The sequence below is a fragment of the Taudactylus pleione genome, unplaced genomic scaffold (assembly GCF_031769625.1).
Source record: "Taudactylus pleione unplaced genomic scaffold, aTauple2 ptg000484l, whole genome shotgun sequence".
In the NCBI taxonomy this organism is placed as follows: Eukaryota; Metazoa; Chordata; class Amphibia; order Anura; family Myobatrachidae; genus Taudactylus; species Taudactylus pleione.
The window spans coordinates 3,335,415-3,361,204 of record NW_028284886.1 but is presented as its reverse complement, the minus strand read 5'-3'; the positions used below and the strand labels follow the sequence as shown (position 1 = coordinate 3,361,204).

Sequence of the window (25,790 nt, the reverse complement as noted above, 5' to 3'; positions counted from 1 at the left end):
GGTCAAGCGAATAAGCAACAACCCAGGTAGCTTGCAGGGTTTAACATGTGAATGACCCATGTTACCCTGCAGTGTAAACGGGTAACCCGGCTCGTCTGACCCAGGTCCCGTTTACAGCATGGGGACTTACTGGTTTCTCTGCGTTTGGAGATAATGACATCTCCAAGTGCCCACAGGCCAGTGTCACCGCACCTCTGCAAAACCTGGGTCAGCGCCGCAGTCTGAAGGGGATATGTTCTAGGTCTGAACCTTGTTCCAAATACCGGGTCACATTTTCGGGTGAAAAAGACACATAGTCGCATGGGGCTTGGTGCACCAAGAGGGGCTGTTTGGCACGACTGCAGCAATAACGTATGAGGACACATCTGTATCACTTTTACCATTTCTGTTCGTGCGACGTCTGTAACCCACAGCTCTTACATACTAATGAGCCTATGGGAACATAATAAAAAGCGGGTAAGCTACAGTATGTAACTGAAGCCGATTCTGAGTTGGGTGCAATTGCCAAATGTGGACGGGTCTGGCGTGTTTCAGCATACTGCGCGAATGCGCCAGAGAGAGAAATCAGCGACTGCGCATGCAGTCGGACTCAAGCGTTCTGACAGAGATCGCTAGCGCATGCGGATTGATCCGCCTAGGATTTTCTGGGCGGTGACTTTGTGAACACATGGATCGGTTCCATTTAGATGGAGTGTCAAGGGCGTGCAGGCCGACTTTCACGCTGGATCGTAGCGCGCGGACAAAGGTGGGACGCCGGTTTCAGGCATCCAGATGCCAATGACGATAGCTGGGATGGTAAAACAGTGGGCAGGATAGGCAGCCACATGCAGTCGCAAAGATTTTCTACATATACGGTCGGATTATCGCATTAGCACAAGCTAGTAAGCAGGCTATGGCGGGAGGCCAGAAATGAATGGTATTGCAGAGACGCGCACATGCAGCTGTACAACTCCGTCTCCATCTCAGATGCAAATGCAGCGGGAGGCTTGCGTAGGAAACAGACGCCTACTTGCTGCATCTGCAATCCCAGCGCTGTGACCGAGGTCTGCAGCCCGACATCACCGTCGCAGCGGTTGCCCCTTTGGCCATGCTGTGGTAGCTGAAGCTTAACGCAGCCTGGCCGGGCCTTGGCAGCTGCGAGGCCAGGAAATCTGCATCCACCGACGCAGACCTTGGCCTCATTCCTCCTAGAAAACAGGGGCGACACGGCCCACATTTCCTGCCACGTCCCCGCTCCACCCCCAAATGCCTCAGCATGTCAATCATACTGCGGCTTGGGGAGGGTTAATGCGCAAAACGGATCCTGCGCATGCACAGCTCCTAAAACATCGAAGATGTGCACTAACGATTGGGATAGCACACATCTCTGGATCAGGACCCGAGTCAGCTTCTTTATGTTGCACTGTTTGTGTCGATTTCTATTTAGAAACCATTTAGAAGAAAACATTGTTTATGCTTTTCCAATAAATGGATAATGGAGCAGCTTCAGAACGGACTGTGGGCCTGATTCAGAGTCGCTCGTAAGCGTTCGCTCGTTCGCTCTGAGCGATGTTCGCACAACTGCCGCATGCGTATGGGTCATAATGTGCATGCGCAAATCAGTCATTGCGGTCGGAAATCGTGCGCTCGCAAAACAGCGAGGGGCTGCTAATTTGATTGACACAATGTACCGTTTGTGGGTGGTAACAGGGGAAGGTGCTTGAAAACGGGGGAGTGGAGATCCGAACGCAGGCGTGCCTTACGGTCAAAAGGGCGTTTAATGGGAGTGCATAATTAGTAAAGGAGCGTCATCGACCACGTCACTTGGTTGTCTTTTAGCCTGAACTGCTCGCAGTGATTGCGGTAGGAAAAACCTACCACAACCACTGCGAGCAGTTCAGATGCCTTTCGATGTTCCCGATTAATCTAATAAATACCGGAGATGATGTGTGATGCAAACAGCAAAGGGGCGTCTTTACAAAATAGCGAGCGCATTTTTCGTTCGCTCGCTCAGACATAGAGGCGTCAACAAACCGCAAAGAGCGAGCGCTCAATTTAAATAGCCAGCCCCTTTTTTGGAACGACCGTCCGCAAATAGCGTCCGGGTCTGAATCAGGCCCTGTAGCTGTCCAGCTATTGTGGATCTACTAATCCCAGCCGAAAAAAAATTAAAAATATATATATCCTAATTAGCTTTAGAAGACTTGTTTCCACTTTCACAGCTTCAGCAAAACAAGATGCTCTGAAAAAAAAAATTCTCACCCAAAATTTGACAAACTAAGCTGTGAATAAAGAGGTTATTACCAATGTGCTGTGAGAGCATAAATATGTATGCGGGTTGTTAAAGTCAATGGGAAAGGCAATTTAAAATGTATAATATGCCAATTGCGATTAAACATATTCATGTCACCGGCAATCAGGACAAATGGCTGATGTCAGAGTCACTTAACTCCAGATGTTTGCGTTAGGAACTGATTAACACCGAACGCTGGTATTATAATGAATATGATCTCATGTTCCTTAACTGTTTCACCTACAGAGGGCCCTCATATATGATGCTTTAAGTGAGGTGTTAGGGCAGTGTTGGCTAACCTTGACACTCCAGCTGTTATGGAACTACATAACCCAGCATGCACCGCTACAGTTTTGCTATTAGGGCATGCTGGGATATATAGTTCCACAACAGCTGGAGTGTCAAGGTTAGCCAACACTGTGTTAGGGCCTGATTCAGCCAGGATCGCTATTCTGCTAATACACACGCAACGCAGTTGCTAATATCAGCGGTGATACGCAAATAATTGCATTCGCATTGCGATCGCAGCCTGACATAAGGACGCCCACTTCCCCTTACTCACATCCGTATACATTGGTAACAGAGAAATAATCGGTAACATCGAGTAACATTGGACCCATACGCACAGGTAAGGCAGGTCAGACCTCACTCAGGAATTGCTTACTTTAGCGCACGCAATGAGGGCTCAGGCTGCGTATGGTATCTCAGTAAATCATTTACGCACGCCCCTGAAATGGCGGCCCAATGCACTGGCATGCCTGCGTTCGGCCGACCACCCCCCCATCACCACTCACAAACTGTGATTCCTGTCAACCACTCTGCGATGGGTCTGCATAGCCTCTGTGATCGCAGTCCCGATTGCAGTGGCCGGTTTGCGTACGCGCACTGCTATGCATACGTATGAGCAGAACTCAACAATAGGCCGATTGCGTGCGTATTAGCAACTGCGATCCAAGCTGAATCAGGCCCTTAGTTCGGTCTATAGCCGGATGTTTCGCTGGCTAGGCACTTGGGAACAGGCACCATAATGTCGGATATATGGACTTGTTAATTTCTAATGGTGCGTTTTATACTGTAATATTCTCGCACCAATACATTCTTGTCTACACTGCTGGAACAGCCGGGAGGCTCCTGAATCTCAGGTGCTGCTCCCGGCCGCCCAGAAGAACGTTGAAGTCTAACGAGGCTGACCTGCGTCCTCCTGGCGGCGCCCACTTTCAGAGCGAAGTGAGCGGTCCAGTCGGCCGAATAAGTGAATCATGCTAAATATTCGCGCCCACTGCTTTACGATTCCGATAATTTTGCCATTGTATAGCGGGGGGCGGGGCTACAATGATGCAATTTTGCAGTCACACCCCCCCACACCGCCCCTATACTGCACCACGCCACCTCGCACACTCCCCGCACTGCCACCCCATGCCACGTCACGCCTCTCACATGCCCCCCTCACAGAGGGAGCAGCCAGAAAGTCATAAAGTATGATATTAATAGGAGTGCTGGGGTCACAAGATTATTTGAAACAAGTTTGTATGTACACCCCATAGTCCCGTAGCTACAGCATATATACAGTAAACATTTATTTTCTTATTTTTTTTAAATCCATGTTTTAATGCCAACAGATGTGTAGACATGTGCCTCCAGCCCCCATGGAGCAGTGCAAAATCCTCCAGCCCCCCCTTCCCCACTGACTAGTTATCTGGCGGACACTTACCTGCGCCACTTTTTTTCCTACAATCTGATGGATGTTTTGGAACCACTCAAACAGCTCTTCCACTTTGTCAGTTGCTAAGTCTAACGAGGGGTCATCTGGATTCTTGGGTTCCAATGAAAAGACAAACATTTTGCCATTTTTCCCGTGAGCCTCTTTCTCTGTTGAAAGATTAATTAATTATTATTTTTATAAATTATTAGAAAATGCTAAACAGCCACAAACTGTCAGTATTAGCCAAACAACGTTTAAAGAGGAACTTTAATTTCAAATATCTGTTTTGACCATCCATCTTCAAGTGAATTAAAGAAATTTTCCAGCCATTTTCTCTTCTGTAGCTCTGCAAGAAGCAGAGTCAGAAGGGTGATTTAGGAGGACTTACATTCTAACCCGGGGACCAGGGCCTGATTATCCCCCCCCTTTTTTTCTGTGTATGCGTGTATTTAAGGTACAATTGTTGGTGCTAGCACTGATCCTACCTGCCATAGGTGATTTAATTAGTATAGGTCCTGTGCATTGCAGTACACACATGTAATGGGCGCTATTACAGGTAAGTCTTAGATACATTTATACAATGTGTCAGTATGGGCCACTCCATAGGCAGTAAGCTGGACAGAAAGAGAGCTAATAGAGGCATGCCTCTGAGTATGGGGGGGTGTGCCTTGAGCACTGATTGACACCTTGTATGTGTCATGTGACCAGGAAGTGCGCTGCAGTGTTTAGAGATTGGAGCTCAGTCAGCGGATGCAAGCGAATATATAGTGGTGCAGGTAGGAGAAACAATCGACACTGAAGCCATTGACCTCATCGCACATTACTGATTTTATATATATATATATATATATATATATATATATATATAGTGTGTGTCTGTATGACCTTGCCTGTATGTATGCATGTATGTATGTGGGATCCTGCCGTATGTATGTATATATGGCTAGACTGTTTAACAGGGCGCCGCACCCTGCCCGATTTCAACAGGGCAGAATGCGCCCTGCCCCCCTTGGCGGTGCCCCACTAAAACAGCCTGTGGGTGCCGTCACCACCCATGAGCCACAGTGTCCCGCGGGTGGGGAAAATTGCGGTATACCGATGCACCCATGCGCCAAGCATCTATTCACAGAGACATGAGCGCTTGGGGGTAGCCCAGCATGTCGTAAGTTCCAGGCACATTCCGAAGAGTGATAAAGGGGGGTGTATCTTAAAGACACGCCACCTTTTTCCATGGCCACACCCTCTTGTAAGACTCGCGCCAGAGTGCCCTTTCTCTAGGTCCAGCACCCTACCCGGCTGACTCTTCCGGTATGTATTTAAGAGTGTGTGTCTATCTGTGACCCTGCCTGTATGTATGTGCCTCTGTCTGTGTGAATCAGGTAAGTAGAAGGGATAGTGTGGGTACTGTTGGGAAGCATATGAGGGAAAAGCTGGTAGGCCGGGGGCATGTTACATGTGAGGACAAATGTGGTAGGCAGGGGGGCATGTAAGAAAAAAGCTGGGGGGCAGGAAGGCATTGAGGAAAATGGAGGGTCAGGGGGATGTGAGAGCCGTTGGGCAGATAGGCATGTGAGGGAAAAGCTGGCGGCCAGAGGGGCATGTGAGAAAATGCTTGTGGGCACATGAAGGATGAACTGGTGGGCAGAGGAGTATGTGAGTAATAAGCACATATAGGCCAAGTACTGTAAAAAGAGTAGTATAGTGGAAAGGGGCTGGGCATTGCCTCGGGAAAGGCATATTAACATGGATGGATTGGCAGAGGAGGGGGCTCCAAACAAGAATCTTGCCTAGGGCCCCATATGGCCTTAATTCGCCTCTGCTGGGGACTGAGATGTTCTGAAGTGATTCATCTCGCAATCAGCAAAATGATAAAGTGAAAACAGAACACTGTCGCCATCACACTACAGCGATTCCCCTGTGAAAGTGCTGCGTGCAGCGTTCTGACAATGGAATCAGCCTGGTGTGAGCTGTGTGCAGCGTTCTGACAATGGAATCAGCCTGGTGTGAGCTGTGTGCAGCGTTCTGACAATGGAATCAGCCTGGTGGGAGCTGCATGCAGTGTTCTGACAATGGAATCAGCCTGGTGTGAGATGCCTGCAGCGTTCTGACAATGGAATCCGCCTGGTGTGAGATGCCTGCAGCGTTCTGACAATGGAATCAGCCTGGTGTGAGCTGTGTGCAGCGTTCTGACAATGGAATCAGCCTGGTGGGAGCTGCATGCAGTGTTCTGACAATGGAATCAGCCTGGTGTGAGATGCCTGCAGCGTTCTGACAATGGAATCAGCCTGGTGTGAGATGCCTGCAGCGTTCTGACAATGGAATCAGCCTGGTGTGAGCTGTGTGCAGCGTTCTGACAATGGAATCAGCCTGGTGTGAGCTGTGTGCAGCGTTTCTGACAATGGAATCAGCCTGGTGTGAGCTGCATGCAGTGTCCTGACAATGGAATCAGCCTGGTGTGAGATGCCTGCAGCGTTCTGACAATGGAATCAGCCTGGTGTGAGTTGTGTGCAGCATTCTGACAATGGAATCAGCCTGGTGTGAGCTGTGTGCAGTGTACTGACAATGGAATCAGCCTGGTGTGAGCTGTGTGCAGCATTCTGATAATGGAATCAGCCTGGTGTGAGTGGTGTGCAGCATTCTGACAACGGAATTAGCCTGGTGTGAGTTGTGTGCAGCGTTCTGACAATGGATTAGCCTGGTGTGAGTTGCCTGCAGTGTTCTCACAATGGAATCAGGGCTTGATTCAGACCCGGTCGCAAGCACTCGCAACCGGGTCGATGGTGGCCAGGAGAGCATGCGCATGATGGAGCCGGCTCTGTCGTGGGCATGCGTGAGACCCGGATAGCGACGGGAAATCCGTCGCTCCGGGTCAAGCAACAAAGGGGGCGTGCTGTCGATGTTGAGTGACAGCATGCCCCCTTTGGTGGGCGGGCCGGGGGGGGGGGGGTGGCTGCCCAGACGGAGGCGTTCCCATGAGAACGCCTACCGTCTGGGGGTGGCCCCACTGACATCACAAGTTATGTCAGTGGGACAGCTTTCGGCTCTGTTTGAGCCGAAAGCTCTCTGGGGCTTGCGGCCACGAGACCCTACCACAAGGGTCTCGTCGCAAGCCAGATGGTCGGGATGGTCTTGACCATCGCGACCATCATCCTGGCAGCTCGCATTAGCTGTGGGTGGTCACCCACAGCAATGCGAGCGGTCAGGAGGCCGCTCCATAAAAAAAAAAGATGCCCTGATTCAGAGCGAGCGCTCTGTCAGAGCGTCCAGCTCTGAATCAGGCCCTCAGCCTGTTGTGATGGGGTCAGAACTGTTTACAATAAAATATAGGGCCTGCTTCTGAGTTGAAGGTAAGTGGAAATTTGACTGATCTCGTGAAAATCTGTAAACTGCTCGCACTCTGTAGAAAGCAAATACCGACTGCACTGGGTGAAGATTGCAAATGCCTACGGATAGATATGTTCATTGACTCTTTCTGTGAAATGGGCGTTTCTAAGCAGTAAATTCGGTGGCGATCGCACGGAACTGAGCCATCTTGTGGGGCATGTAGGCCGAACTATGCGCTCAATGTGGCATGCGGATGGAGATGGGACGCCTGTTTCAGGTAGATATTTTGCACCCAGCATGGGCTGGGTCCAAGTGCAGGTACTAATGATGACGGATGCAGCTGCGGATGGAAATACAGTGGGCGGGCCGGGCATTTGTGTAGATGCACAAATACTCAGCATACGCAGGCGTATACTCCCATCAGCATAAGGTAGTGAGCCGGCTGCCGCAGCCGTATGGGAATGTGGCCGCAGATATGTCTGGATCAGAATCACTTTGAGTAGGCACGCGTGGATGGGAGGAAGGCCATATTAGTTGATGCACCAGTCTAAGCACTGCCCTAAACTATACTAATGTTCAATATATTAAATGTAATGTGCTCCTCACTTGGATATTGATATTAGAAGTCATTGAGGAGTTATGTGCCCATATAAACGCACAAGGCCAGTACACCGATATCCAAGGCGACGTCTAATATCTGTAACACTCTTCTAAAGGATGCGCATTATTCCTTATAATCAGGCTCCTAGCAGGGCGATATTCTGCCCTGTGCTGGCACCGCAAAGTACACGTGACACCGTGGCGTCACAAAGAGGGGACAGCCGCCGGCACTAGGGAGAAGACTGCCCTGAGGATTCTCCTGGTGACTCTCTAGGTTGCAGAGCGCTGTCCCCAGCACCCTGCAAGTCAAATGTTTGAGCAACGGTGCCGCTCCTTACGGCCCCGTGCGGCGGCACAGCTCGCCCACCCCTAGTTACGGCCCTGTTTATAATAAACATGCTTTTTTAATCAACGCAGAAAAAATGACATCAAACTTCAGTGATAATTAGCGATAACCGTACAATATACAGATAATATTTACCGGATCTTATACAAATACTAATCTATTATCAGCCTCCCAGTATTCCGTTCTCTGTGATCTGCTGCCCGTCTGTGAGTTTATGCAAATGCAGCTACAGACTCCTCCCCTTGTGTGTGCATCCATTCGGCCAAATGTGCGCGGTCTGAGAAGCCCACTATTAGCGCCCGTGCACGCTGTAATACTGATTGGTGCACCCTTATACCCCACCATCTAAACTAGCATCGGCCCTATGATGGGTGCAGATTTAACGTCTGACCACGGCCTCCTATGTCTGTGGCTGAGCGTCCGTGAACCGAGCTTACAGCGACACGCTCACAACACTCCCATAAGGCGCCCGATGAATGCCCAATTTTTGCCTGCACTGCTAGTCACTGCCCAGGAACGCCCATCATTCTTTGCCAGATTTCTGATACCGTCTGTCCCGAATGCAGCAGCTCCTTTGGGCGTACACTCGGTGTGACGCATGTGCCGTGCAGTTTTGCGCAGTTGCAGGAAATCGCTCATTTTCGTGAATATCATCATTTCCTGCGGATCTGAATCAGGCCCTTAATGTGCACGGTGTGCGACCCAGTCCCCACTGCGCACGTCACACGACCCAGCCGCCACTGCGCGGGCCGTGCACATGCAGATGCCAGGTCCATCACTCCTTATCATTTTAAAGATGAGTATTTTATCTCATATATATAATTGTGCTAACTCCAGGATAAATCCAAACATCACAAAACAAATATATAAACATAACTATTTTACTCTCATATATTTTAGGTACATTTAGTTTGTTCACTCATAAACAAAATAGCAAAACTTTTTATTACTATTTTTTTAATTACTACTTTTTACTGACGTTTGACCACATTCAGTGGTGTTTTCAGCTCCCGGAAGAGCTGCTCCAACAATACTCCCATGATGTGTTTGCTGTTAGAGCTTCTGCAGGTCATAGAACCCCAGGTCTAAACAGAGATTAATAAATCATCCCCAACACAACTACAGTACTTACTGATGCCATACGATCCTAAGTCCAGAATACCTCTGCACATAGACCCCAAGGGACTGTCCTCGATTATCTGTGGGTGGAAACATTTGAGTTACCATGTGATGAGAGTCAGAAACTTGCTCCCGTCTCTAGTCATATCAACTAGCCACATTAGAAAACATCAATTGAAATATTCCACCTTTTCCAGATTAAAACATGTTCTGGAACTGCTATGAAGAATGGCTAATAATGAAACTTTGCTTGGCTTGTCAATTTCAGCTTTTTGGCTTTTTTTTCACTTCAAGGTTGACACGAGGACATTTTTCCAGATTGTTTTTAGGCATTTTTTAATTGCTTCATAGTGCAAAATTTACTAAGCGGCGGGTTCTAACCCCTGGTGGGTTGATGGCGGTTTGACGGCGAGTTCTAAACCCCAGTGGTTTGGCGGCGGTTTCTAAATGACAGCCCTGTTCTATTCTATACTAAAATTTGCGTTGACGGCGGTTTGGTGGCAGTTTGACGGCTGTTTTGCTATCCGCAGATTTACTAATGCCAAAACCGCTGCAAAACCGCCACCAAACCGCCAGGATTTAGAACCCACCGCTTAGTAAATTTTGCCCATAGTGTTGTGATTGGCATGCTACTACTACACATGGCAGGTAAAATATGGGATTCTTGCATAGAGCACAACGCAAAATCCAATCCTCAATTTCCGCCAAAGTACTCAGGTTTACGATGGCGACATTTGCGGAAGGGGTAGTTTGCTCTGGCCAGTTTGAGTAGTTGGGTGGAATTAAGTTGTTCCTTCCAAAGCACATGTCAATATGTATCACAGGTGCACAGGGTCAGACTGGCCATCTGGCAATTCTGGCAAATGCCAGAAGGGCTGATGGGCCACTCTGGCCTTCTAAAGGCCTGGCCAAGCAGGTCCGTCTCCCGGCGCTCTACTCGGCCAATGTCATACTAACCGAGTTTGAGTACTTCCTTTCCGGGAGCAGCCCTGAGAGCTGCTGCTGCAGACCGGTTCGAAGGGCGGGACCGGACTGGTGACTTAATTAGGCCCCTCCCGGTTCCCGGAAAAGTCTGTGATCCGCAATGAAGGGACGGGGCTAAATTATGCAAATCACCCCGTTTAGCCCCGCCCCCTCCTGGCGGACCTGCAAATTCCCCAATAAATCTCTCCAACCTGCCAGCTTTACTAGGAAGTGGGCAGGATGCAGGATATCTGCCTACACTTCCGGGGGTGCGGGGGGCTACCTGAAAAATTGTGAGCCTCCCGCGTGTTCCGGGAGTGTAGGCAAGTATGGCCAGCGTGCCTAGATGGGGCGGAATGCGAGGCCATGCCCCCCGTGTCTCACAGTATGCCCCTGTGATGTGTGGTCACACCTCCTTTTCCTGTGCACACAGATAGAATGTGGGCCCAACTTATCTGTCCCTGCAGGTACATGGCAAGATCAAATTATACCTCTATAGCAGAGGTATTCAACAAGAGGCTCTCCAGCTGTTGTATGACTACACATCTCAGCATGCCCTGCTGCAGTTTTAGCATGTCCTGAACTGTGGCAGGGCATGCTGGGATGTGTAGTTCCACAGCAGTTGTAGTGCCGGTTGTTGAACACTACCCCTGTTGGGCCCAAATGTGAGTGAAGACGGGAAATTAATTGGGTATAGAATTGAAAAATTAACCCTAATGTATATGTGTGTGTTTGTACATATGGTAGGGACTAGGGAACATACGGCCTGATTCAGAGCCGCTCACGAGCGCACAGCGCTTGCAAGCGGCTCGATGTTAACCCACTGCGCATGCGCAGCGCCTGGCGTCGCCCCATCCAGCGACTGCAGCTCAGTCGCTACGGGGCTCGCTACAAGACTACGGCTGTCAATGGTGAGTGACAGCTCGCCCCGTTTTGTAGGCGGGGAGGGGGGGTGGGTGCACAAACGCAGGCTAATAGAGCAGGAAGTCCACTACTGAAATCAGTAGTGATGTCAGTAGGGCCTCCCACAAATGCCAGGGTCTCGACCTTGCGGTAGCTGAGACCCTACCACAGGGTCTCGTCACAAGGCCGATGATCGCGATTATCACGACGGCCTCCTGCCCGCTCGCACAAGCTGTGGGAGGTCACCTGTGGCAGCGGGCGGGTCTGAATCAGGGCCATAGAGTGTAAGCTCCACTAAGGCACGGACTGATGTGCATGGCCAAATATTCCCTGTAAAGCGCTGTGGGATATGTGTGTACTGTATAAATAACTGGTAATAAATAAATAAATAATAATTGTTGTGTTTTTTTACTCTGTCGTATGATTGGGTAACAGAATTTACATCAACTTAACTGCGTTCCATAGTGGAAATCCATTTCCTTAAGCTCGGTACACACCTATACAATCATTGGCCGATCACCTGACGGCCCGATGATTCTATAGGTGTGTATGGAGGAGCATTAGCCGACAAACGGCTTAAACGCTCCTGCAAACGGACGGATCGGGAGGTCGCATCTTATGTGCAATTTTAATATTTAAGATGCCCAACCTCCCGATCCATAGAAAATTGATTTGTAAATTAGCATATTATTATCTGTAGGAGGATCTGAATAAAAAGGGGGGGGGCTCTCTATTAACTCTGCCTCATATTTAAATCGGAGCCGGAGAAAAGATAACTTTGAATATCCATTGTGCTAGTTACAATTCTGTTTTGGAAAACGAGACACTCACCACGCTCAGAGGCGTTATGGCAGGCGGCACTTGTTCAGTCTAATGTCTGACATTTTGTGCTTTTATGACAGCAAGAGAGGTTAATTCCCATCATGTAGCTTTCTCCGCTGGGTGTTTCCAACTGTGAACGTGGTTCCAAGAAGTCTTTTTGATCATTCAAAGTACTGTATATGTTCCACAATGCAGTCTTGTGCACAGCAGTCTTTCCCAGCAGAGGACGGAGACGTTTTCACAGAGGAATGAGTTTACAAGCCCTGTGTTTTGTGGCTTAGTAACTTGGCAGTAATTAATGCATCAGCAGCAGAACAGGTCGATAAAACATTTGACCTTAGAGACATTCATGTCTTCTACGCGCAACATTGTATTACAGCTTAGAGTGTCCAGGTCTTATGTACAATAGATTGAGTAAAACATTATAGAACGGGTACACGGCTCAGACTTGGAGCTTCTCCAGGTAAAGTATACCCATAGCCGCACGCAACGGAGACTGTCGCAAAGCGCAATGGAATATGCCCGCGGTATATAAATAACTGTTACTAAATAAATAATTCTGTGGGCATTCATGTGAATGCAGCCTCTCCATTTATTGCAAATTATTACAATGACTAAGGCAGGGGCATGGGTGCTTTTACAGTGTGTAGAAACCATGTACACACCACCATGGGTTGGGTATGAAATACAGACAGCTTATAACCCGCCGATTCAAATCCCGACGAGAGAAGCCCGACAGATGAAATCCCAACGCCGGCTCATAAGTATCTTTAACCCTCCCCTCTCCCCCCCCCTAACCCTCCCTTGGGGATGCCTAACCATAAGACTCCGGGGGGTGGTGCCTAACCATAAGCCCCCTCCCCATGATGCCTAATCCTAACCGCACCTCCCAGCACTCTTATCCTCTCGGTGAGGTCACTAACCCCCTCCCTTCCTCTAGCCTAAACCTAACACCCGGGGGGTGTCTAACCCTAACCCCCTCCCCTCCTCTAGCCTAAACCTAACCCTCTCGGTGAGGTGCCTAACCCTAACCCCCTCCCCTCCTCTACCCTAAACCTAACCCTCTCGGACGGGTGCCTAACCCTAAGTCCCTCCCTTCCTCTAGCCTAAACCTAACCCTCTCGGTGAGGTGCCTAACCCTAACCCCCTCCCCTCCTCTGGTCTAAACCTAACCCTCTCTGTGAGGTGCCTAACCCTAACCCCCTCCCCTCCTCTAGCCTAAACCTAACCCTCTCGGTGAGGTGCCTAACCCTAACCCCCTCCCCTCCTCTGGCCTAAACCTAACCCTCTCGGTGAGGTGCCTAACCCTAAGTCCCTCCCTTCCTCTAGCCTAAACCTAACCCTCTCGGTGAGGTGCCTAACCCTAATCCCCTCCCCTCCTCTGGCCTAAACCTAACCCTCTCTGTGAGGTGCCTAACCCTAACCCCCTCCCTTCCTCTAGCCTAAACCTAACCCTCTCGGTGGGGTGCCTAACCCTAAGTCCCTCCCTTCCTCTAGCCTAAACCTAACCCCCTTCCCTCCTCTAGCCTAAACCTAACCCTCTCGGAGGGGTGCCTAACCCTAACCCCCTCCCCTCCTCTGGCCTAAACCTAACCCTCTCGGTGAGGTGCCTAACCCTAACCCCCTCCCTTCCTCTAGCCTAAACCTAACCCTCTCGGTGGGGTGCCTAACCCTAACCCCCTCCCCTCCTCTAGCCTAAACCTAACCCTCTCGGTGAGGTGCCTAACCCTAACCCCCTCCCTTCCTCTAGCCTAAACCTAACCCTCATGGTGGGGTGCCTAACCCTGTCCCTCCCTTCCTCTAGCCGAAACCTAACTCTCCTGGGGGGGGTGCCTAACCCTAAGTCCCCCCTGGAGTGCCTAAACCTAACCCCCCTGCAGCTAACACGTCGCGACACCCAGCTAACCTACGTTCGGTAGGCCGCACGTCGGGATTTCTACGCGGGGCTAATGATAGGCGTCGGTATTTAGACGCCTATATTTAGTCCCATGTCGGGATTTCAGTGTCGGGATTCTGGCGGTTGGCATTTCGACCGCCGGTGTCCTGACTACATCCCCAGCACCACAGGTTATTACTAAGATTATTTTGAAGTACGGCAAGTTCGGGGTAAATTAATGCCAGAATTACGCCCAATGCCCTGAACCAAAAGCCAGAACGTCACATAACGATGTTTATTGTACTGGGTGTGTTACAAGCTGTTCATAATATTACAAGAACTCTATGCAGGCACTTCTTACAGTATAGAACTCTATTAGGAGGTATAGGGGGAAGAAGAAGACAAGTGGAGACGTTACCCATAGCAACAATCAGCTTCTAGCTATTATTTTATAGAATGTACTTGATAAATGCTAGCTAGAAGCTGATTGGTTGCTATGGGAAACTCATTCAGTTGTCCACTCTTTAGAAGGTGTGATACATAACCCCTGTAGTTATCCAGCGCTAAGAGACTCCATCAGGTAGCGGGGAGGTTCCCGAGAGGTTTGCTGTATGGAGGAGGAGTCCTATTTCTTTTGTCATTTTAAGAATTATAACCATTATGTGCCAAGGATTGGAGGCGCCTTCCAAAGCACTGTAAAACCCTGCAGAGTATGTCTGTAATGTTATAATTACACTTGCAGACTCTCCCAGAATTTGGGGGAGATCTCCCAGAGAGTGGGCGATCTTCCTGCATCTCCGAACTCGGAGAGTATTACAGCATATTATATATATATGAAAACAGGAGGGCTGAGATAGAAAATTCATTTAAAAACGTTATCATCCGAGCTCCATTGCTAGAACATCTAGTCGTCGGCCCGTTGTCATGGTGGGCACAAGTGAAATCCTCCTTTTGCCCTGTACAGCATAGGCATCTATGGAATGTTTAGATTAGCCTTCATGTCTGGCTCAGCCGTTGTCCATGGGACAGAGGGGGTCATTCAGACCCGCTCGCGAGCGCAGGACGCTCGCAAGCGGGTCGATGTTGCCCCACTGCGCATGCGCACGACGGAGGGAGCTCCGTCGTACGCATGCGCGAGACCCAGATAGCGACAGTCTCTCCGTCGCTCCGGGTCTCGCACCAAAGGGGGCGTGCTGTCGATGTTGATTGATAGCACGCCCCCTTTGGTGGGCGTGCCGGGGGCGTGGCTGCCAGACGGACGCATTCCCATGGGAACGCCTACCGTCTGAAGCGGGCCCCACTGACATCACTAGTGATGTCAGTGGGAGTGATTTTGGCTCTGATAGAGCCAAAATCACTCCAGGGCTTGCGGCCACGAGACCCTACCACAGGGTCTCCGTCGCAAGCCTGATGGTCGCGATGGTCTTGACCATCGCGACCATCATCATGGACGCTCGCATAAGCTGTGGGTGGTCACCCACAGCTATGCGAGCGTCCAGGAGGATGCTCCATTTTCATGGAGGAGGGTACTGATTCAGAGCGAGCGCTCTGGTCAGAGCGTTCGGCTCTGAATCAGGCCCAGAGGCCCTGATTCAGAGCCGGATGCTCTGAAAGAGCGCTCGCTCTGAATCAGGGCGTTCTTTTTAAATTTTTGGAGCGGCCTCCTGGCCGCTCGCATAGCTGTGGGTGACCACCCACAGCTATACAGCTATAGCGAGCGGCCATGATGATGGTCGCGATGGTCAAGACCATCGCGACCATCGGGCTTGCGACGAGACCCTTGTGGTAGGGTCTCGTTCATCGCAAGCTCCAGAGAGCTTTCGGCTCTAACAGAGCCGGAAGCTCTCCACTGACATCACTCGTAATGTCAGTGGGGCCACCCCCAAACGCCTCTGTTTGGGCAGCCACCCCCTGGCCCGCCCACCAAACGGGGCGAGCTGTCACTCAACATCGACAGCTCGACCCCTTTGGTGCGAGACCCGGAGCGACGAATTGCCCGTCGCCAGCCGGGTCTCGCGCATGCGCACGATGGAGCCGGCTCCGTCATGCGCATGCGCTGTGGACCACCATCGACCCGGTTGCGAGCGCTCAGCGCTTGCGACCGGGTCTGAATCAGGCCCAGATTTCATTGAAAGCTTTAGTGGGTCTGATTTCTTACCTGATTAGTAAAACTCTCATCGTTCGTTGATATGTCCTCAACGTAATTTGAGGGGAAGTAGTGCTGTATTTTATCTCCATAGTCCCCCTTCCACCTATATATAGAAAGTCACATTATAACATATTATTAAACGGCTTCTGACTCATCAAATCTCAGACAAAGCTCCTCAGGGATATAATTTGTTGTATGTACATTTTATGGGTCTGATTCAGAGATGGAACGGAATTGCAGAGCTGTCCATCTAAAATGCCAATGCATCTGCCATCCTAGCCTGGGATCAATATTGCGACCATCAGATGCAATGGTTGCCCCTTTGGGCAGGCTGCAGTTGTTGAAGCTTACCACAGCCTGACCACGTCCTGGCAGCTTGCGAGGGCAGGTAATCTGCATCTCCCGATGCAGACCCTGGCCTCGTCCTTCCCAGAAATGGGGGTGACACATATAGCAGTTGTACCAGGTAAAAATGAATTGCGCAAATGTACCTTTATGCAATACCTAGTAATTATATGAATACTTCTCAGCTCCTAATGCCGGAGAGAGATTATACTTGAAGTACTCGACCTGTTCCTTCGTGCAGGCAGCTCTACCTCTAATCCTAGAATCTGCATGTGTCTTACTGATTTCTGATGATGCAATGAAATAAGCGATGATAAGTGATACTTGCCATCCTTCAGAGAGTTTTACCACGTTGTGAATCAAGGCCCCGGTGCAGAAGCTCATTTCGTCTGGCCGCATGGCCGTATAGTTGTATAAAGCGGTAACTGTTCCTTGTGGCTTAATAAAAAAACAAGGAAAATAAGGATGTGTCAATAATATGTACAGTAAAATGGGGGGCATTTATATTTTACTAGCTGAAGTACCCGACATTGCCCTTGTTTAAATCTTCAAATGATTAAGTAATCAATGAGTTGGATGTAACTGTCAACATTTTCAAAATAATTAATCAGATTAGCAGCTCTTCCAATACACCCATGAGGAAAGTCCGACCGGAACCCCAACCATTCCATTAGGCATCCCAGACCATTTGCCACCTCTCTGTGAAGTTTTTGTCCAAACCCATCCAGTGGAAAGCTCACAACAGGCTCCCCAGGTCAAAGTTCTGCCCAGCGTTCACCAACGGGAGGTCCGACCAGGACCCTAAGCCCCTAAAACCTGTCCAGGATCCAACTGGACCACCTTGCATTGGTTCCATCCCAATCGGTGCAGGGGTGTCCGAATGCATAACCGGACAGACAAACAAACAGACAGACCAATGAATTTTATATATCTTACTGTATATATAAAATTCATTGATCTGTTTGCCTGTGGGTAATGCGTAAATTATACAGTAGTTAGGTCCCATTTCTAAAACAGTTTTGTATTTGCAGATTAAAATAAAAAGCAAATCAATTCTTACCATTGCTGGAGATATTTCAACTGGATCTACGTATATCTTAACATCGTATATGGAGTTAAAATCTTTTTCCTGTAATACAAAAACATAAAAACAAAATACAACAATCGCCGTAAAAAATAATAATAATTAAAAAAAATCTCATATTTAAGATGAACCCATTTGAAAGGCATAATGGGTAATGGCCTAACATAACGGAAACAGGACAGATTACCCCTTTGTCCAGTTAAGTATGTCTCCTAATTAATTAAAGGAACATGTTTATCGGATTCGGAAAACAGATGAGATATATTTATTCGGATTCGGAAAACCGATGAGATATAAGAGAGATACATCCTATACGACGGCCCTTTTAGTAAAGCCCATTGAACAGTCCGTGACCCTGGTAAACAATGACATCTTGCCGTTACTTTTCCAATGTCAAGACAGAAATATGGATGGACATATTGTTGGTTGGATGGACATATTGAAGACAATAATGATGGAACGGAAAACATACGGCACTAAATCTCTCCAACAGTTCCTCTGTCACTGGATACCGCAGCTTCATTTTCCGATAGAGCGTGTGCTTCTCATAGTAATTCACGAGCTCCACCAAATTTTCAAAATAGGCTGAAGTCCCGAGAACGAACAGGCGGCCATCTTTTTTGATTCTGCAATGCTTGACTTTTCCCTCTGCCCTGAGAAACAAATACATGGACAGGAATTCACGTCACGCATGTGCCATCTCCGCCATTTGCTAAATAACATAGGGGCAGAATAGCTGAGCGTGCAAGGATTTGAGGCAGCACAAGATATATAAGGTTTGGTGGTCTATTGTTTTTCTTTATGAGTTTTTCCCATTGTATCTCACATTATGTATCGTCTTCTTGCAAAACTCTCTAATCTCTTTACCTCCTTGGGGTCTATTTACTAAAAAAAAAAGTGTAATTCAGCAGTGACACACACTAACCATTTCCTTTTATTGTCTACACCAGAGGTTCCCAAATGCGGTCTTCAAGGCTCCCCAACAGTTCAGGTTTTAGAGATATCCATGGTTAAGCACAGGTGGTTATATCAAATTGACTTTGGTAGTAATTAAATCACCTGTGCTCAACCATGGATATCTCTAAAACCTCAACTGTTGGGGAGCCTTGAGGAGTGTGATTGGGAACCTATCTCTGGTCTACACACTTGCTACACATGTGGTGAGGTCACCATAGATGCTGGATAAACTGGACACCGGGAGGTAAATTTACTATATAGTGCTTTTCAAAGCCTGTGCGATTTAAGACAGTTTTAACTGCTGGGTTTAAAGGAGGCAATAATATTAAATGCAAAACACACCTGGCTTAGTATTTCATATTATTGCCCCTTTAAATCCTGCGGTGGAAAATTCCGAAGACACAGTGGCTTCGAAAAGTGGCGCACAAGAAATTCATCCCCTTGTTGTGCGATGCCCAATAATAATTAGACCGATACTGACTGGATCATTACCCGGCAAGTTGGAAAATGCTGATCAGAAGTTGGCCACTATCAGTCTGGGTGTGTGGTCATCTTAGGACTACAGTAAGTGCCTAATGATTTGTTCTCAACTAGTTTGGCCAACCACATGAGAGGCCAGTGTGTGAAATGGTCCCGCCAATGAAATTGGGCATGTGAGATTAATGCAGTGCACATACCGGAAAGTAATGGCATAAGAATTTGTCTCCTCTCTCCTCCGTATCAGAAAAGCACCATCCCGGGGAATTCTCATTAGCATATCTTCTGCCTCTCCGCGACTCAGGTTATCATAGTACCAGCTGCATGAAGCAAGCACAACACTGATCAGTTCATCTATGAAATATGGTTTAACAAACCAGCAGGACCCTCTTCCCTTTTGTGCTTTTTCTTCCCTGACCTATACCATCATCTCGTCCCCATTACCAAGAGCGATACTGACCCTTTGAGCTCAACCGGAGCTGCTTTTGTGGGTATATTAAATACCTATGTTGCAATAGCTATATAGCATGTACAGGTATCCTATGTTCTGCACTCTTTATATAGCCTGTATCCTATATTCTGTGATGTGTTGTACTTGTTTATGTACTTTGTAAGGCGCAACTGACCCCCTTGTGGTACCACATAAATTAAGGATCCAATAGAACATGAATAAAGGATCCAATAGAACCTACCTCTCACCACACAGAAGATTTTTGACTAGTCTCTCCACTTCCCATTTATGCTTCAAATGTGGTGCGCCTCTGGCGGACCCGCTGCACTGCCTTTGGGCCTGTCACATGATCCGCCAGTTCTGGGTTCGAATTTGAGCCTAAGCTGTTGAACGCCTAACAAATTACTTACCCCTAACATCGGAATGGGCGCTTTTTGGAATCATTTCACAGAACTTACTGTACGTATAACTAGGGGGTGTAGGAAGCTACTATTGAAAGTAAGCGCAGCTCAGGGATGGCCATCCTACAAACTTGGCTACGCCCATATCCTCCCTCAGTGGTCCTTATTAAGGCCAAGCTCTTTTATCTCTTTAGAATGGAATGGGTGGGAACATCGTTGGAAAGAGAGGCAAAAGTAGAACAGTTCTTTGAAGTATGGGAGAGCTATATAGCAACGCTCTCCACAGCCATTAAGTCTCAAATTCACAACTCTTTTTCAAATACCACATGGTATATGCTCCGTATGGTGGATAATGATCCTCCGATTGTTATGTGATTATCATTTTTCTAAAGACTGAAGATGTGCGGAGGTGTGGGACTGCTTTGGATGGGTGGGGGGTTAGAGCGGAGCAATTTCTTTTGTAATTATACAAATTTTATGCTGTTTTTTATGTGACCTTTTGTATTCAAAGATATTTCATGTTGTTCTTTATTTCCACGACATGTGTACTTCGATTGCCTTTATATTTTTTTATCTGTAAGCTTTTTAACATAACACTCATTGCTTCATTAAAAATATTTTGACAAAAAAATAAAATAGAATAAAGGATCCAATTCACAAGTCTATAGGCTGGACTTGACCTACAAGGAATTTAAATGGTCCGTGGATTTAGTGGTGAATTAAATGAGAGTAGCCGGGATGTCTAGTTCTAAATATTCAATGACACAGTAGTCTTGTATTGACACAACAGCACTCCTATGCCTGACATACTACGGAACCCTTATGTAATTATGGCTAATACATGGAATTTCATATGTAACACAAGTCTGTGGTACCCTTACTGCGCAGGTGTGACAAGTCTGTGATATCCTTACTGCACAGGTGTGACAAGTCTGTGATATCCTTACTGCGCAGGTGTGACAAGTCTGTGATACCCTTACTGCGCAGGTGTGACAAGTCTGTGATATCCTTACTGCGCAGGTGTGACAAGTCTGTGATATCCTTACTGCACAGGTGTGACAAGTCTGTGATATCCTTACTGCGCAGGTGTGACAAGTCTGTGATATCCTTACTGCGCAGGTGTGACAAGTCTGTGATACCCTTACTGCGCAGGTGTGACAAGTCTGTGGTACCCTTACTTTGCAGTCGTGACAAGTCTGTGGTACCCTTACTGTGCAGGCGTGACAAGTCTGTGATATCCTTACTGTGCAGGTGTGACAAGTCTGTGATACCCTTACTGTGCAGGTGTGACAAGTCTGTGATATCCTTACTGCACAGATGTGACAAGTCTGTGATACCCTTACTGCTCAGGTGTGACGTCTGTGATACTCTTACAGTGCAGGTGTGACAAGTCTGTGATACCCTTACTGTGCAGGTGTGACAAGTCTGTGATACCCTTACTGCGCAGGCGTGACAAGTCTGTGATATCCTTACTGCACAGATGTGACAAGTCTGTGATACCCTTACTGCGCAGGTGTGACAAGTCTGTGATACCCTTACTGCTCAGGTGTGACAAGTCTGTGATACCCTTACTGCTCAGGTGTGACAAGTCTGTGATACCCTTACTGTGCAGGTGTGACAAGTCTGTGATACCCTTACTGCGCAGGCGTGACAAGTCTGTGATACCCTTACTGCGCAGGTGTGACAAGTCTGTGATACCCTTACTGCGCAGGCGTGACAAGTCTGTGATACCCTTACTGCACAGATGTGACAAGTCTGTGATACCCTTACTGCGCAGGTGTGACAAGTCTGTGATACCCTTACTGTGCAGGTGTGACAAGTCTGTGATACCCTTACTGCGCAGGCGTGACAAGTCTGTGATACCCTTACTGCGCAGGTGTGACAAGTCTGTGATACCTTTACTGCGCAGGTGTGACAAGTCTGTGATACCCTTACTGCGCAGGTGTGACAAGTCTGTGATACCCTTACTGCGCAGGCGTGACAAGTCTGTGATACCCTTACTGCACAGATGTGACAAGTCTGTGATACCCTTACTGCGCAGGTGTGACAAGTCTGTGATACCCTTACTGCTCAGGTGTGACAAGTCTGTGATACCCTTACTATGCAGGTGTGACAAGTCTGTGATACCCTTACTGTGCAGGTGTGACAAGTCTGTGATACCCTTACTGCGCAGGTGTGACAAGTCTGTGATACCCTTACTGCGCAGGCGTGACAAGTCTGTGATACCCTTACTGCACAGGTGTGACAAGTCTGTGATACCTTTACTGCGCAGGTGTGACAAGTCTGTGATACCCTTACTGCTCAGGTGTGACAAGTCTGTGATACCTTTACTGCGCAGGTGTGACAAGTCTGTGATACCCTTACTGCGCAGGTGTGACAAGTCTGTGATACCCTTACTGCTCAGGTGTGACAAGTCTGTGATACCCTTACTGCTCAGGTGTGACAAGTCTGTGATACCCTTACTGCACAGGTGTGACAAGTCTGTGATACCCTTACTGCGCAGGTGTGACAAGTCTGTGATACCCTTACTGCGCAGGCGTGACAAGTCTGTGATACCCTTACTGCGCAGGCATGACAAGTCTGTGATACCTTTACTGCGCAGGTGTGACAAGTCTGTGATACCCTTACTGCTCAGGTGTGACAAGTCTGTGATACCTTTACTGCGCAGGTGTGACAAGTCTGTGATACCCTTACTGCGCAGGTGTGACAAGTCTGTGATACTCTTACTGCGCAGGCGTGACAAGTCTGTGATACCCTTACTGCGCAGGTGTGACAAGTCTGTGATACCCTTACTGCACAGGCGTGAACTCAACTGTCCAATGTCATTTGCATATGCTTATGGGGTCACAAACACTTGGGAAGGGGTTTGTGCCGCGGACCCTGGGCGTTTCAGGGTGGAAACTGGGAGGGAACCTAAAAGGGATGTAGTCAGGATCCCGATGGTCAGAATGCAGACAGTCACAATATCAACAGCAGCATCCCGACAGATTTTCGACGGTTAGTATTACTGTTAGGCACTAGGGTTAGGCTGCAGGAGGAGTGGCTTAGGGTTAGGCTGCATTTGGGAATGGTTAGGGTTAGGCTGCAGGAGGAGTGGCTTAGGGTTAGGCTGCGGTAGGGGATGGTTAAGCTGCAGGAGGGGAGGGTTAGGGTTAGGCTGCAGTGGGGGAAGGTTAGGGTTATGCTGCAGGAGGGGAGGGTTAGGGTTAGGCTGCAGGAGGGGAGGGTTAGGCTGCGGTAGGGGAGGATTAGGGTTAGGCTGCAGGAGGGGAGGGTTAGGGTTAGGCTGCAGGAGGGGAGGGCTAGGGTTAGGCTCCAGGAGGGGAGGGTTTGGCTGCAGGAGGGGAGGGTTAGGGTTAGGCTGCAGGAGGGGAGGGTTAGGCTGTGGTAGGGGATGGTTAAGCTGCAGGAGGGGAGGGTTAGGGTTAGGCTGCAGGAGGGGAGGGTTAGGGTTATGCTGCAGGAGGGGAGGGTTAGGCTGCGGTAGGGGACGGTTAGATTGCAGGAGGGGAGGGTTAGGGTTAGGCTGCAGGAGGGTAGGGTTAGGGTTAGGCTGCAGGAGGGGAGGGCTAGGGTTAGGCTGCAGGAGGGGAGGGTTAGGCTGCAGGAGGGGAGGGTTAGGGTTAGGCTGCAGAAGGGGAGGGTTAGGCTGTGGTAAGGGACAGTTAGGCTGCAGGAGGGAAGGGTTAGGCTTAGGCTGTGGGTCGGGAGGGTTAGGGTTAGGCTGCAGGAGGGGAGGGTTAGGTTGCAGGAGGGGAGGGTTAGGCTGCGGTAGAGGACGGTTAGGCTGCAGGAGGGGAGGGTTAGGGTTAGGCTGCAGGAGGGGAGGGTTAGGGTTATGCTGCAGGAGGGGAGGGTTAGGGTTATGCTGCAGGAGGGGAGGGTTAGGGTTATGCTGCAGGAGGGGAGGGTTAGGGTTAGGCAGCAGGAGGGGAGGGTTAGGCTGCGGTAGGGGAGGATTAGGGTTAGGCTGCAGGAGGGGACGGTTAGGCTGCAGGAGGGAAGGGTTAGGCTGTGGGAGGGGAGGGTTAGGGTTAGGCTGCAGGAGGGAAGGGTTAGGCTGTGGGAGGGGAGGGTTAGGCTGCAGGAGGGGAGGGTTAGGGTTAGGCTGTGGGAGGGGAGGGTTAGGGTTAGGCTGCAGGAGGGGAGGGTTAGGCTGCGGTAGGGGAGGGTTAGGCTGCGGTAGGGGAGGGTTAGGCTGCAGGAGGGAAGGGTTAGGAAGGGTCACATTCTTGGAGCTTTAACAAAATTATACCTGCCCCAAATAGAATGATACCTGCCCTGTGCCTGCGTCCGACTAAGAACCAGAGAGATTTTGGATCAGAGCCACGAACAAGGGCTTTGTAAGGTCTAGTAACAACTATTTACAGCAAAGAGTATAACTTTTTAGAGTAAAGTCCTGAAACATAAATGCTTTGTACATTCACCTCACAATACTAAATCAGACAGATACATTTTTAGGGGCTAAGCCAATAGTCAAACAATGAATTCACAATTAACTATTGACATCCCTGAGGCATGAGGTACAATGTACCTCAATGTGAATTGATTAGTAATGGTAACCTCCACTGTCCATTTGCCGTTTGGCACACAAATAGTATGAAATACTCATTGTTACAATAACATAAGTAGGTAAGGAGGTTCTCATACACAATGAGTTATTTCAATGACATTGAACAGTCCTAGAAGAAAAATGTTTCTTTGAGTTGCTGATTACATTGAATACATCTTACATAAAAGCTGTGGGTTCTGTCAGGCTGATTGCAAGTGACAGTAATTACACAGCGGCCCCTCATGGTACTACACATTGTATTGTTGTCACGACACAATAAGTTGAAATAGTCACTTACTCCTTAGATAAATGTGGGTTGGGGTTGGGAACAGCATCCGTCAATCGCAGCTCAAATTCGGCGCAGCGCAGCGAGGACTCCCTGTAGTGTTTGATCAGTTCATAAATACTATCGAACGTTAAGTAGTTGGTCAGGTAATACTTCACGTTGTCTCCTTCGGTACAGGAACGGATCCAGCAGTGCTGCACTCTGCCTGATCTCCTGCAAGGGGAACCCGCAAATATGAAAGATCTGCACAAAATGCAAGATGTCAGCTGGAGAAGTTAGTAAAAGAAAACATACTGTACTTTATTAAACGACACGATTAGAGAGTAATGCTAGCGATGATTTAAAGGCATACATTATGAACATTTTTTAAACTGTAATACAGGATATGGGATGCAATCTAAAGTAGAAAATGATGACACCAGTATGCCAGGACAATCCTGCGGCACCGCAGAATTCGATGATATTATGACCTAGAATCGATCACCTTTGATGGCCTCCGATGGATGGTAAAGCTAGTTAGTTGCCGTAAAACCATCGATGGTTGCTAATCATCGATGCCTGTGGCCAACCCTAGTGACCACTATAATTGCAGCTCAATGCTTAGCTGTAGGGTGTCGTGCTGGAGGCAAGACAGCTGAGACCCAAAACTAGTTGTAGACAGACAGGTAGTCTGTCCCCTGAAGCTGTATTCTGCCAGACAGAAGCTCAGGAGAGTCCTGTACTACAGGGAGACCCAAGACTGCTGCAGTGACCAGCTGGAGACATGAGGATGTCATATATCCGAATCATTCTTGTCTACTTGGTGTCTACGAGAATTGCATGAGGTGTGAGGATGCGATTCACTTCTCCAAGCCCCACACCTGGTGCAATGCCGCTATCAGTGTCATTGAACAGCAGGGGGTGGGACCATGATGATTGAAGTTGCAGTGAATCACTTTATTAATGCCCCGCCCATTTCACTAGGGAAGTGGGGGGAATCCAGGAGGCTGGCCTTATGTTCTGCAAGTCTGGAAACACTCTTAAAAAGAAACATCAACTGTAGGTGAGGTGAGTAAGCACTCTCTATAATGAGTAAGTAGTCGCTATAGAGGGTAGGTTTACCTGTGTTGTTGTTGCTGAATAAAGCTACTTAACTTTCCAAGTCTGGATGTCCTAAAGTTA

The 25,790-nt window shown here is 48.6% G+C and overlaps 1 protein-coding gene across 2 annotated transcripts in view; it reads right to left on the bottom strand.

Moving 5' to 3' along the window:
* Positions 1–25,790, bottom strand: part of PLCG2 (phospholipase C gamma 2) — a 221,437-nt gene that overhangs the window by 44,243 nt on the left and 151,404 nt on the right. For both annotated transcript variants that reach the window (XM_088449429.1, XM_088449430.1), the window contains exons 18-25: positions 24,642–24,842; positions 19,140–19,259; positions 17,978–18,158; positions 17,482–17,550; positions 16,750–16,859; positions 16,086–16,179; positions 9,377–9,443; positions 3,984–4,141 (exon numbers count right to left, since the gene is read on the bottom strand). In XM_088449429.1, the coding sequence (XP_088305555.1) occupies positions 3,984–4,141; positions 9,377–9,443; positions 16,086–16,179; positions 16,750–16,859; positions 17,482–17,550; positions 17,978–18,158; positions 19,140–19,259; positions 24,642–24,842 (1,000 nt within the window). The remainder of the gene's footprint in view (positions 1–3,983; positions 4,142–9,376; positions 9,444–16,085; positions 16,180–16,749; positions 16,860–17,481; positions 17,551–17,977; positions 18,159–19,139; positions 19,260–24,641; positions 24,843–25,790) is intronic.